The sequence below is a fragment of the Pempheris klunzingeri genome, chromosome 21, assembly GCF_042242105.1.
Source record: "Pempheris klunzingeri isolate RE-2024b chromosome 21, fPemKlu1.hap1, whole genome shotgun sequence".
Taxonomy (NCBI): domain Eukaryota; kingdom Metazoa; phylum Chordata; class Actinopteri; order Acropomatiformes; family Pempheridae; genus Pempheris; species Pempheris klunzingeri.
Genome location: NC_092032.1, coordinates 16,105,875 through 16,119,102, shown reverse-complemented (window position 1 = coordinate 16,119,102; position 13,228 = coordinate 16,105,875). Strand labels below are relative to the sequence as shown.

Genomic DNA, 13,228 nt, shown 5'->3' with positions numbered 1-13,228 from the left:
CATTTGGTTGAAGTTAGGGAAGGATTGGTGCTCGAGTTAGAGGATAAGGGTAATTGCAAGGCATCCATGGGACCCGAACTCCAGTCTCCCGCAATAAAAGTTGGATGGACCACACACCTATCCACCACCTCGACCTCCATACTGCTACTTTCCACTTTACTACATAAAGACTAAACTACTTCGTCCAATTGGAGCGTAATCCCTGTGGATACTGGGTCTTGTTTTAACATGACCCTGCTCCCATACACAAAACCAGCTCCAAAAAGAAATGGATTCCCCAGTTTGCTATGGCAGAATTTGTCTGACCTGAGCTCTGACCTCTGTCTTTTCCAACATGTTTGCGATGAACTTGAGCGCAGGCTTAGAGACCAACCTTATCACCCAACGTCAGCGCCTGACCTCACTACTGTTCTTGAGGCTGGATTCCTGCAGCCAGATTCCACTATTTTGTGGAAACCAAAAGAGTAGAGGATGTTGAAGCAGCCCATGGTTTTGGGATGAATTATCTAGCAGTGACATGCGGCTAACTTTCAGGTGGTCACATACCATACTTTCTTATTTACATACCATCTTAATGTCTTTGCACCTTATTTTTACTTGGGTGTGTTTTCTGCCCTGCTGCTCACAGAAGTTTCATATTTAGGGCCAGGGCCTTTCAACCCATCACAGTTGTTACCAATCAACTGTGTGTTTTTCTTCTCATGAGAACATTTTGCTGATTTGACTAATGTATTACATGAGAGCCGATCTCTATATTCATTTTTACTTTTTTCTAAGACTGAGAGGAAAGCAGAGAGCAATCTGAATACCTTAGAAAAATAGCTCAGAAAACACAGGAGCTGTCCTTTGAGGTGAAATCTACATTTCAATCGTGACTGCTCAATTTGAAAGTGCATTTCAATCTACTGAAATAGTTGTCACGAAATGGCTTTTTTTAGTTGGTGTAATGGCATATTGTTCTCCTCTGGCTGCCTATTTCACTCTCATACGCTGAGATTTCATATAAGATTTTGCCATCAGATCAAAGCTGTTATTAGCCAACAGGTGGTCAAGATCAGGGGGAGAGATGCCACAGTGTGTCAAGTAATGAATTGTGTTAATGACACCATCTGTTGGTATTCCTGCTTTTAATACTGTAAAATTACAAACTGCACAGCCAAAGCACAGCAATCATTACAAAATCGATAAGCCTCCTGTTTGTCATATATATATATATATATGCAGCTCATTGTTTTGAAGCCATAAATATGCACATTAAATGCAGTTTTCATGGCTTTTTCTCACAAGTCTGACTGATATATGTGTTTACTCTATTTTGCAGACAACACAGCGTCCGTACTGACAAAGCGTGGTGGTTTCAGGAGGCGGGAGCAACCCGTGTACCGGCTGCCTGTGTTGATTGTGGACAGTGGCAGTCCTGCCCTCAGCAGCACAAACACACTCTCAGTGCGTGTGTGTGAGTGTGACTCTGACGGTGTGGCCCTGTCTTGCGGAGCCGTGGCTTACACTGCGACTGGCCTGAGCACCGGCGCCCTTCTGGCTATATTAGGCTGCATCATCACGCTTCTGGGTAAGATCTGTATAACAGCTCGTCAGATACCTAACTCCTTGTAGCAACCACCATCTGCTAAATAGACTCAAACTATTGAAAGTATTCAGTATGCAGGAAAAATTACCCCCATGAGTGTTTTATTGTCTGGCATAGCATCACGTTCGAGTTGTCTGCCAGAATGAGCTCACAGGCTTTGTCCCATTTGGTTGTAGTGAGAGCATGTGGAAGATAACAACCTTTGCAGTTCAGATTTAAATTCAGATATAAGTGCAGGTGATGCAGACATACAGTCTTGCACTACAAAACACTCCCTACCTCAGTTGTTACGACCCTTTCAGACTCATCTTCGCTATTTTGAATTCTTCAGACAGCTGAATGTGTGAGAGGAGCGTTGCTGAAAAAGAGTTGCATCGTAAGGTTTTGCTCATGTCAAACCTGGGGGAGTTATCTTCCCCTCATATTTCCTCTTTGGTAAATACATGTGACCTAGGTCACCCAGCTCAAAATAGCAGCCGGGATGTTTACAAGTAAGATGCCACTGAAACCCTGCCAAAAGGATCAATTAAGTGGAGTCGGTATGCTTGGTACTGGGGGAATTTTGGAGTTTTCGTGTTTTCCAGTTTTCAGCTGGACCCATCAGATTGTAAAGTTCATTCTGTATGTTGTTTTCTGAACAGAGTCAAGAACTGTGGTGGCCGAAGGCTGTTACCTTGGCTTGAAATTTGTTTGTCTAAACTTCGAGAAATGTAACACACCATGATTATTTGTCCAAAAGATGCATTGGCTGTGATGGCTTTACCGTATATTTAACATATACTGTCAGCGTGTAATATGAAAATGTTCCCTCAATTGGACACGTATATAAACCTCTGATTTTACTCATTTTCAAAGAATTTATCCATTACACTAAAATCTCCAGCAGCTTTTTAAAAAAAAAAACTTCTGTTGCCAGTTATGATTATGTGTCATTTGTGTCATACTGCTCCTCCTGCCTTTGAGCTCTCTATGCTAAAAGGTAAAGTGAAATGATGTGCATTTCCATTGAGAGAAAGCAATGCCTGAAGGCAGCCTGAGTCAGTGATGAGATTTCAAGTTTTAGATCATTTTCCTTTTAAAGGAGCTCTCATGGTGGCTTCCCCAAGACATGTTTTCATGTATTTTATAAACTTAATTATGATATTTCATTAAGGTCATAGAGATAAGTGATGTATGAAATGTTGCATTTCAAGGGCAAGCGCTCCTCTGCTTCTGTTTTTTAGTGTAACACTATATGTTCAGATGTTAGTAAAGACACTTGTAAATGAGAACTCATTATCATAACCTTAGAGATATTGCAGCACTGAGCCATCACCTCCTGGCTGCATAATTCCTCATAAAAGCCTCAGACAAAGCGTTACCACATCAGGGCAGAGTCATAGTTTAACGCTTTGGTGATCTTCATTGAAAGCTTAGGAGGATCTAAATGGCATACACAATAACTGACATGAATGCCTTGATGGGGTCAAACTTTGCTTTGTATTCTCGTCCCCTTGAAGTTTGCCTTTATATTGCGACAGAATACTTTTTGTGATAAATGAAAACTTCAAAAGAGCAACAGGGGGAAATACGTGGCCACACAACCCTGAGCCCAGCATTGCTAATGAAAGCTGGCTCTATTCTGCACAGCATGGCCTCAGGCCACAGGCTTAGAACTAATGGCCTCCAGTTTAATATACCTCCAAGATGCCTTGTCTGTGTCTATGTATGAGTGTGTCCGTGTGTGTGTGTGTGTGTGTGTCCTCAGCTGTCCCCATCAGTCTGTTTTGCTCAATTGGATCAGCCTCTTTCCTTCTTTTCTCGGTTTCCTCTTTATGCATATTGTCTCCCCCTCTCAGAGCCCCTCCTTCATCCCTTCCATTAACAGCCCATGCGCGACCACTCTGCCCAATCCTTTATTTTGATCTTCCTTGATGGTCTTCCATCAAGACCTCTTTCAATCTCCTAGGTAGCAACTGAGGCTGTGATTGCATGTGATTGCATTGTTTTGGATGAGACCCGAGCCGGAATAAGATCCGAGCCGCGTCTCGCTGCTGTCATCCTCAGGTGCTGTCAGTCTTAAATCTGCCCCCCCCCCTCCTTTCCACCATCAATCTCTCTCTTTCTCATCAGGTGAGAGGAACACACACTCCTACCAGCAACACACTGATTCTAGTTATCTGCCGTGATGATTGTGTCTAATAACTACAATGCATGCTGCGCAGGGAGAGCTCCTCAGAGTGCCACTCCTATACTCGTCTTAGGATTCATCAGTTGTGTCTGAGAACCTCGATCACAACAGCCCCAGACAGATTCAGAGTGTGCACTTTCCACCTGACCGCCTTTAAACCACACAGAGCTGTATGCGCATTAGCTTTGCCTCTACATACTCATAAGCTAAGTGGTCATTAATCATAGGTTGATATTTTTAGATTTAATTACTGAGCTTGTCCTTTACTCCTTGCAGTAATATTCCTGAAAATGCCTGGGCGCAACAATGTTTTTTGTAAATGTCATTTAAAAGCTTTTTTTAATGATACAGTCACTTTTGGATGAAACATCCAAACTACTGAGATGATCATTATCTTGTTATGGGTTTTTTCCCCAGCACAGGTCAGTTATTGCTCAATCCTCCAGAGGGCCAATTAGGGCATTACATATCACTGCAAATCTGTGGACAGTTATTTCTGTCCGAGTATTGCATATCAGACTCATTCTATAAATCTTCATGTCCATTCATCTGTCTCTTATTTTACTGTCTTTAGCCATCTGTCTGCTGTCTGTCTGTCTGTCTGCCGAGAATGGCCTCCTCAGATTTGCCTGTTTAAAACCTGATAATTATTTGCTATGATTAAAACACCAGTTCACACGCTAATAATAAAACAAAGAAGAAAAGGAAATCAGCCCCTTTTTTAACTGAGCAAGTCAATTAAGAGCAGATTTGTCTTCATAATGACAGCCTGGCAAAAGCTAAAAAGACACTTCACTCTTGTGGGGGAGAGAGGAGAAAAATGCTAACAGCTTGCAAAAGGATACATAGAAATTTTTTTTTAAATAAGACAGTGAAGAAGCACAAGCACATAATGTGGACAGATACACAGTTAACAGTGTGACAGATGACAGCAGCAACAACAAAGAAGTCATAAAAACTATTTGAAGCATGCAGCAAACATACACCAGAGCTGATGAAGAGTCACATGTAACAGTTTTAGCCAATAAAATGGAGGTTTTGTGTTTGTCGATTCTGTTTTTTCTATAATATTCATGAACTTTTGATGCAGAATTCACTCGTTGCAGTGTCATCCATGCAGGAGAGATGATATCTGTCATACCGATGAGGAAACACGATACCTCTTTATGTGTCTAGACACCTCTATTCATTTTTATTATAGCAATTTCAAAATAGGATTAACTAAAGCTAAAATGATTGCCAATCAGCAATCAGTTAATTGAAAAAAAGTAACTTATGAAGTAAAATAAGCCAAACACTTCCTGGTTCCAGATTCTCCTCTTCTTCCTGTTTCTCTCCATTTGATATCATTGTAAACTGAAAATTATTGAGATTTGGACTGTTAGTTAGACAAAAGCAACTTGAAGTGAGAGAATAATCGTAACATCATAACAGCTGCAGAAGCTCCTGAGTGTTTTAGACAAAGGGATGTTCTGTGAGTCAGTTCAGAGCGTTGAAACTAAGCAGAGATTTTTAAAATACATGATTAAAAACTGATTGATAAACAAAAAATAAAAAAGAAATATCCAGCTTAAAACCACTGAAATGACTGTCAATGCATCTGTATTTATTTATTTATTTTCAAAATGAAACTAAATGTGTGGGTACAGCTATGAGAGACATTTAAATAAAATCTTTCAGATGTGATTGGAATACTTGAAAGTGGACATGGGTGAGCAACTACAGACTGATATGGAGCTGTCGAGCACTGTTTATGTCGATTAAACACACACCTCCTACTATGATTCTGCTCTGATTGCTACTATGACACTAACCTGCTATGAGAAAATGGTTGCCTTAAATAATATTCGACTGGATTGACTGGTAAATGAACAATGGGAACAGGATTGAACTTGGAAAATGTGCGTGTTTTTTTTTTTATGTTGTTTTTTTTTTTTTTATGTGTTTATTTCTCTGTATATTTAAGGAAACATGCAAAATTATTATTTTTCCTTAGAAAAATTCCATAATTTCTATCAATGCTATGCGCTGCATGTTAAGATAATATGTCCAGCTTTATGTACAAGTTGGCTATGGAAAACATCCCATGCTGTTTTTATATGTTCAGCAGATACTTAGCAGCTAGTTAATTAATCTCCCATCAAAACAGTCTTTTGATCAGAACCTGAACTGTCAGCCTGCTCTGTCCAGTCAGACATACAGCTCTGACTGTCCTCACTAAAACAACTGACTGAACACAGTCTGTTTATGAATTGATATTGATGTTATATATTGATACGTTATGCTTTTTTTTTTTCTAAGTGAGGTCATCGGTCATCTATTGAGTCAAGCTGAGGGTTCGACCAAAGGAAAGTCTGAGTGCTTTAAAGCCCCTGAAAACTTGGTGTTCCATACAACATTAAATAGTTGTGACTAAATAAGCAAAGATCAAAGTTGAGCTGAGTTTGGAAAAAATCAAATATATTTAAGTACTGTTCATTCAGAGTTTATCAGTGAAAAACTCAGCATGAGGAAGAACCCAACAACTGTCATTACAGTTTGATTCAAATCCGGATCGGTGGATGAATTAGTTGACACCAACTTTTAGCAACTGAGTCCGAGCAGTGAGAAGAGCTCAGAGAAGAAAAAGAAATATTTCTTAAAACCAAATAATGTAACCAAAACTGTTCAAAGTTTTGCAGAAAATGTTGCATTGCTTTTAGTAAGAAACTAGTTGAGGAAAGAGGTTTTCAGGACTATTACAAACATGATCTTCCTTCCAGGGCTTAGTATAACATAAAAAGCCTCCTTTCATTTCAGACAGTGTCACAGTTGCTGATTGATATTTCTCTTGGAAACCGCACTGCAGTACGGAGACATGGGGAGTGTGTGGGTGACAAAATGAGTGACTAATCAGTCGGGTTCACCAGAATCAGACAGCACATGGAAAAAAAAAATACTTTAATGACAAAGCGCATTTAATGATGCATGCTGGTAAGAAAAGGGCAGTACAGAAAACTCACCTTGTTCGTTATCGATTGTGCAGGGTAGATCATTTAAACAATTCAATTACAGCAAAAACCTTTGTAATATCAATTGATCTCTGTTTTTCATTTAGTGTAAATCATCCTTACGTGTGTTATGAAGAGGGGGGCTCTTTTAGCAACACGGGTGTCTGTTTGCTAAACAGTCTGGTCTGGGAATCGTTTCTTACAGGACCCTTGGTACCTGACACAGACTGACTATTTGTATGCTTGCCCATCCACCTGCTCATCCTAGTAGGACGTGATTGGATGTTGGCTCGCTTCCAGGCTGTGACGCATTGTGACTGCCTTCTAGGCATTAAACCCTAAAGAGCTTTGCTGGAAAGCACTGAGAATATTCTATTTCAATGTGCCACTTTGTAATTCACTTTGGAGGGGCCCTACTGGATCGAATAGAATTTAGAATGACTCAAGTCGACTAAAATCAGAGGAAACAGAAATGTTTGGCCCCCTGTCTTAAAGCACTAAGAGTGTAATGGATATTAGTAGTAGTTATTAGACTGGAGGGACCATTCCAAGTAATTCACAAAAACTGTTGAGTTGCCATACTGCTTCTGTTGTAGGGTACCAGCACTCACCAAATATCCAACAGAGAGCTACCCATTCATCTCCTGCAGCCTTTCCATGTGACACTTTCCTCCATTCCATCTCTTCCATTTGCTCCCTTATTAGAAGGTGTGAAGTGGTGTTTGAATTTGGTTCCTGGACTTCTTTCTCTGCTCCCTGCTGTAGCTCGGTAAGGAAAAGAAATATGGGCCCACGGAACGATATTTCACTGGCACCAGCTTGACATTGATGGATAGAGGATCATTAGACATTTGCCAGTTTGCTTGGGCGTAGAGTTATTTTCAGCAATAATGTATGGGAGAGGGAGCAAGGGATGGAGGAGGGCTTCTGGTAAGATCTCAGAGGGCCACAGATTCCTGTTTGGTGGAGTTTTGTACAAGTCTTAAAGCAAAATGTAGGTGGTGGAAACCACAGAGGTGCACTATATGTTACTTTGCAGGTTTAGTTTTGTAGACTGATTGGATTCATGGTGCTGTAGTTCCCAACCTTTTCTGTCAGATGTCCCCCCACAGCCCTGCCAGATGAACTTAATTACCGCTTCACTGACACCACACAGCATGTTTCACTTGTGTTAATTTGAACATGCTTTAAACAGGTTGTTATTTAACACTGTTAATTAAATAAAAGTGGATCTTGTGGGCCTGCAGTAACAACTGACCTGTCAGTGTTTAGCTGCTTTGAGTTTGCATTTGTAACATTACCTTTAGGAGAGACTGAAGCTGCACATGTGGCAACCATTTCTCCTGTAGGAATACTTTTATCTAGTAGCAAAGTATTTCAACTGTTAATCAATTATTTTTCAAACTGTCACGCCCCTCTGTGACTGTTACTGATGCACAAGATGCCCTTCAGTGGCAATATTAGATGCTCAGCAACTGTTTGTGCTGCTCCTTCACTCTAAATGGTTCTGATTCCAAGGTCCTCAAATCCTGACAAGCCTTCAGTGTCTGTATGACGCTATAACGCTGTGACATTGGCACAATCATTGCTACCTAACTACTTGGTTAGGTTTAGGAACCAAAACTACTTGTTAAGGTTTAGGAAAAGATAACGGTTTGATTTAGAATGAGTGCATGTAAAGGGTGGGCAATGTTTATTCATCACCTTTAGCATCTTTCTCAACCATTTATTCATAACTTTATTCATCTGTTGCTTTTAGCAAACTGCTTTCGCTGCTTGTACTGTACTGTCAATACTGACTCAGACATCTCTCCCTTTCTCTGCAGTGATGGTTCTGCTAATTGTGACAATGCGTCGAAGGAGAAAGGAACCTCTGATTCTTGAGGAGGAGAGGGACATCAGAGAGAACATCGTACGTTACGACGACGAGGGTGGGGGAGAGGAGGACACGGAGGCCTTCGACATGGTAACCCTACGCAACCTTAATGTCATCAGAGACCCCAATGTGCGGCGAGATGTCACACCAGATACTCCTACCTTCTTTCATTACCCATCCACTACTCGTCCGTCCTATAAATCGCTGCCGGACAACGTGGTGTTTCGAGAGTTCATTTGGGAGCGACTTAAGGATGCTGATGTGGATCCATCAGCTCCGCCGTATGACTCTCTGCAGACATATGCTTTTGAGGGCAGTGGCTCTGTAGCAGAGTCACTAAGCTCACTGGAGTCACTAAGTACAGACTCAGATCAAAACTATGACTATCTCAGCAACTGGGGACCACGCTTCAAAAAGCTGGCCGACCTGTACGGCAACAGCGACGGCACCAGTGTCTTCTCATAGCCCCTTAATGTCTCTCTTAACATTTCTTGGACTTTAAAAAAAAATAAGAGTAATTTATTGTCAGAGAAAATGATTTTGTCTGCCTTAGTGCATTGGAGGAAAAGATTCAAAGACAACACAAGAGAGATTGAGAGGAAAAACACTTTGACTTCAAAGGTTTTCAGTTTGTTTACCTCCTTGTATGGATTTTCAAAAGCGTGCCATGGTGAGTTTTGACACAGACTTCAAAAGTCGCTTGACTATGGAGGAAACCTTGTGTGCAAAAGACATTAAAGGTTCCAGATTTTGGACTCCAGTCCAACGATTGACTGCAGAATCCATACATGTTGGAGCATTTTTATGGGGAGGCACCTGTCCTTTCATTCCAGCGATGGGCACGCACCCAGCAATCTTGCTTTGATGCATTCCTTTGCTATCTTTGTGCTAAAAAAACATCAGTGTTTCTCATGAAATGCTACGTCCCTGGCGGCTAATCAGTAGTCACTTGACTGTTCATATGAAATTTGACAACAATTTCTATGTTTTTCCTCTTTTTTTTTTTTAAGTGGGCATGGGGAGCAGGGTGATGAAGTTGTTTTTCATAAACATTTAAATACAGAGCCACATTATTCAACTCTGTCATACTTGTCATACCTCTCAACACTATATGAAAAGTGCAACTGCACACATACAGTATAAACAAGTAGTCAATGTGCTAAGGAAGTGATGTGAAGACATAGGTTGTGCAAGTGATAAAAAGAATGACTCTCTCGTCAGTTTGATGTCTCCACTGGGTGAAACAGGAAAGCATACGGTTTCTCTTATTCTCCTAACAATACATTTTGCAGATGTTGCAATGTAGTGTTTGTCTAAGTCTGTTTTTTCCTCCGCCTTTTTATTTCCAAGTCAAATGTATGATTTCTGAGCTATAAACTTCAGTTGTTCTGCTTTTGTACGAGGCATGGGGGGTGGGCCTGAGAACATCTGCTACATGAGAAAGCTTTGCCGAGGGATCAGTCCTTGTTGTGTTTGATAGAGATTCATGCCACCCTAACTCTAGAAAAAAGATTTTGTTTCTAAAAGTACGGTTCATAACTGGGTGGAGTTGCAGTTTGTAAGTAAGTGAATTTTGCTTCTGTAGTTTGCAGAGTCCAGCATATATTGTCATTCAGAAATGAAATCAGTAATGTCCATGGTTTGTTTATGGTGAAAGGACACACTGTATGATATTAATCATGCGCCACATTGTGCCAATTTTTTTCCCAGCTTAAACAAATTATGTTACAAATGGGTGTCAACGTGTACAACCGATATGTATTAATATTTATTTTGAAGAGGCAGAATTGTGCAAATGATGTTTTTATCTTTTTGCTGAAAATAAAATTGACATTCAGTTCCTTAACAGACTGAAGGGAATTCATTCAGACCGTCTAAACACGGAGAAGTAAGTAAATAAAATGAGGTTATATAATAATAAACTACAACCAGCATCTTACAATAATAACAAATGCTAAAAAATATGCCTCACTCTGTGCTTTTGGGAAGCTCAAGGAACCAGTGGAAGGGTTGAAGAGGGGATAAGATTTTTTTTCATCTCTTTTTGATGAGGCTTTTGTAGTTGAAAGACCTGCTCGAGACAAAGCACTGATTCTCCACAGAGGCGTGTGCGATGACTGCGAGGATCACCGTCGGCCATCTCAGGAGCCTTTTGCAAGTTAGCCAGGCCTGCGTCATGCAATCGAAGAAAGCTCCATTAAAAGTGTGTTCAAATACTGCATCTCATGTGATGCCTGGCAAAGGAACGTGTACATAGCATCCATGTATGTTATGAAAAACACTATCTTCATTTGACCCAATCGATTTTTTTAACTAGACCCAGCACCTCAGCCAGGATTTTAGAAATACCTTCCCTTAGAAATGTATCACTAATCACCACAAAAGTTCTACAATATTTTCTTGCATATATATATATATATATATATATATATATATATATATATTGCATTCCTTATATCAATTTAACAGCTAAGTCATATTTTCTGTAAATCTGATCTTCCTACAGGATGTTAAATATTGATTCAAACCCCTTATGGCCAATAAGCAGCTCAATGTAAGAATATTGGCTCCAAGCATATTTGAATAAGCCTAATAATGTAATTAATGTGTAATTGCAGAATGTAAAGTCCTCCTTGTTGAAATTCCCCAAATTCCCGCAAACAACCAAAACATCTCACTGATGCCCTCAGTGGTAGTTACAGCAGTTACAACAACAACAGCCTGTAAATTCTAAAATTATTATCAAAATCCTTCAAATCCTGCAGAAAGCACCCAAGACTTGTCCTCTGTGTCTTATAACTATAGCTATATCAGTTACAAAAGTCTGTAAAAGTTTCGCTATATTCAATTTTTTTTCTAAATTCATTTAACCATGACATTGTATTCTCTGTAAATGTTTTCTCCCTACAAGATACAAAATGTTGTTTCAATTGCCTTATTTTGGCCTAAAAACATGCTTATTTCAAAATTTTGTCTCAATAAACATTTGAATAAGCCTTTAAAAGATGTACCATGTGTAATGTATGTGTAAATACAGAATATAAACACCTCTTCACATCTCCCCCCCCCCCCCCCCCCCCCGATGTGTTGGGTCCAGTGCAACACCTTCAAACCCTTCATTTTAGGCTACTGGAAAAAAATCATGTTTTATATAATAAGTTAATGATACCTAAGTGATACTACAATTTACTTTTCGGAGTGATGGTCTCTCGGGTATGTTACTATAACTAGTGGGAAACAGGTGCAGGATATTGAAAAGTGTACACATCAAATTCAGAATCAAATAATATTGGTTCTTCCATTTTGTCATTTTTAAATCTTAATTGTTGTCAGCTCAATTGATGACCCACAACAATGAAGATTTGTATTTAAAAGTAACCGACTAGCATCTTTTAGCTGTCGCTGCATTTCAACAGCACTCAGAGGTTCATGAATACAACTGACAGAATAATTCACAGTGATGCAAGAGATTGCAATGAACTTGTTATGAATCTATGCTTGGTAAATATGTCGTCTCCTTACAGGTATTGACATAGTTTCCAAAGCTTTGAACCTGGAAAAACAAAACATCTGAGATGATTTTAAGTGTGAGTCAGGAGTAACCAAGGTCACTGTGTGCGCTCATTATGATGCAGTTCACACAAACCTACAGGAAGAGAGGTGAAGAGTGTTCTTCTCACAACTACTTCTTACAAATTCACAGGATAACCTTACATGATGGCCACTTGCATGGCATATTCAAAAGATCACTTGTAAGAGCTCGACATAGCAAATAGAAGGGTTTTTGTGGAAATCATTTGATGGAAAAACTCTTGAAGTGGAATTATAGAACATTTATAATCAGCTGAAGTTAGACCATGCAATCACTTCTTAACACTTTGCAAGAGACTTAAATGTACAAAACCTGAGAAACCTGAGAAAGGATCAAATGCTCAATACATTTCTATATTATTATAATTTAATGTGGGACTGTGTGACATTTGAGAGAAGGAATAATGCATTTTTTGTCAAATAGTTAAAAATTGATGAGTAATAAACTGATAAACTGATTGCTGATCAATAGTCATGTTACGATAAAATATTAATGAATAATGAAAATAAATGTATTTATTAATACCTCAGTTTTGCCATAATGAAACTGCAGAAAGTTTTCAATCAATTGCTTAATATCATGAGTGCAGTCACGGAGAATCGATTATTAAAAATCATAAAGATTAAAAGAAATATACAACATCATATCATCTGCATAAAAATGGTGTTGTGGTGGTTGACGATGCCATGATGGGCAAACATTACATAGTCTCACTTTGAAACTTGTATGTAGTTCTGAAACTCCACTTGAACTTGAACAGTAGTTTAGCATCAAACGTTATCTAATAACTCTCACTTGTAGCTGCAGTGGCCACGATTCAACAAAAGTTCTATAGTCTCACTTTTAAAGCTCTACACTCTAATCTGTGTCCATGATTACACTGATGGTTACGTCTCATCTAATCCATCTGCTCCTAATTCTGATCTCCCTATACACACTTCCCCTTGGCTTCTGATAAGTCATTTTAAGTGTGAGTGCGTTACGTGGACAATGCACAGCTGAACGTCTCTCT

General features: G+C 39.4%; 1 protein-coding gene across 1 annotated transcript in view; it reads left to right on the top strand.

Annotated features, from left to right (window-relative positions):
* Positions 1-10,393, top strand: part of LOC139220776 (cadherin-7-like) — an 82,947-nt gene extending 72,554 nt beyond the window's left edge. Inside the window, exons 10-11 of the mRNA XM_070852611.1 lie at positions 1,322-1,570; positions 8,575-10,393. Coding sequence (XP_070708712.1) covers positions 1,322-1,570; positions 8,575-9,089 — 764 coding nt within the window. The 3' untranslated portion in view covers positions 9,090-10,393. The remainder of the gene's footprint in view (positions 1-1,321; positions 1,571-8,574) is intronic.
* The last annotated feature ends 2,835 nt before the right edge of the window (positions 10,394-13,228 follow it).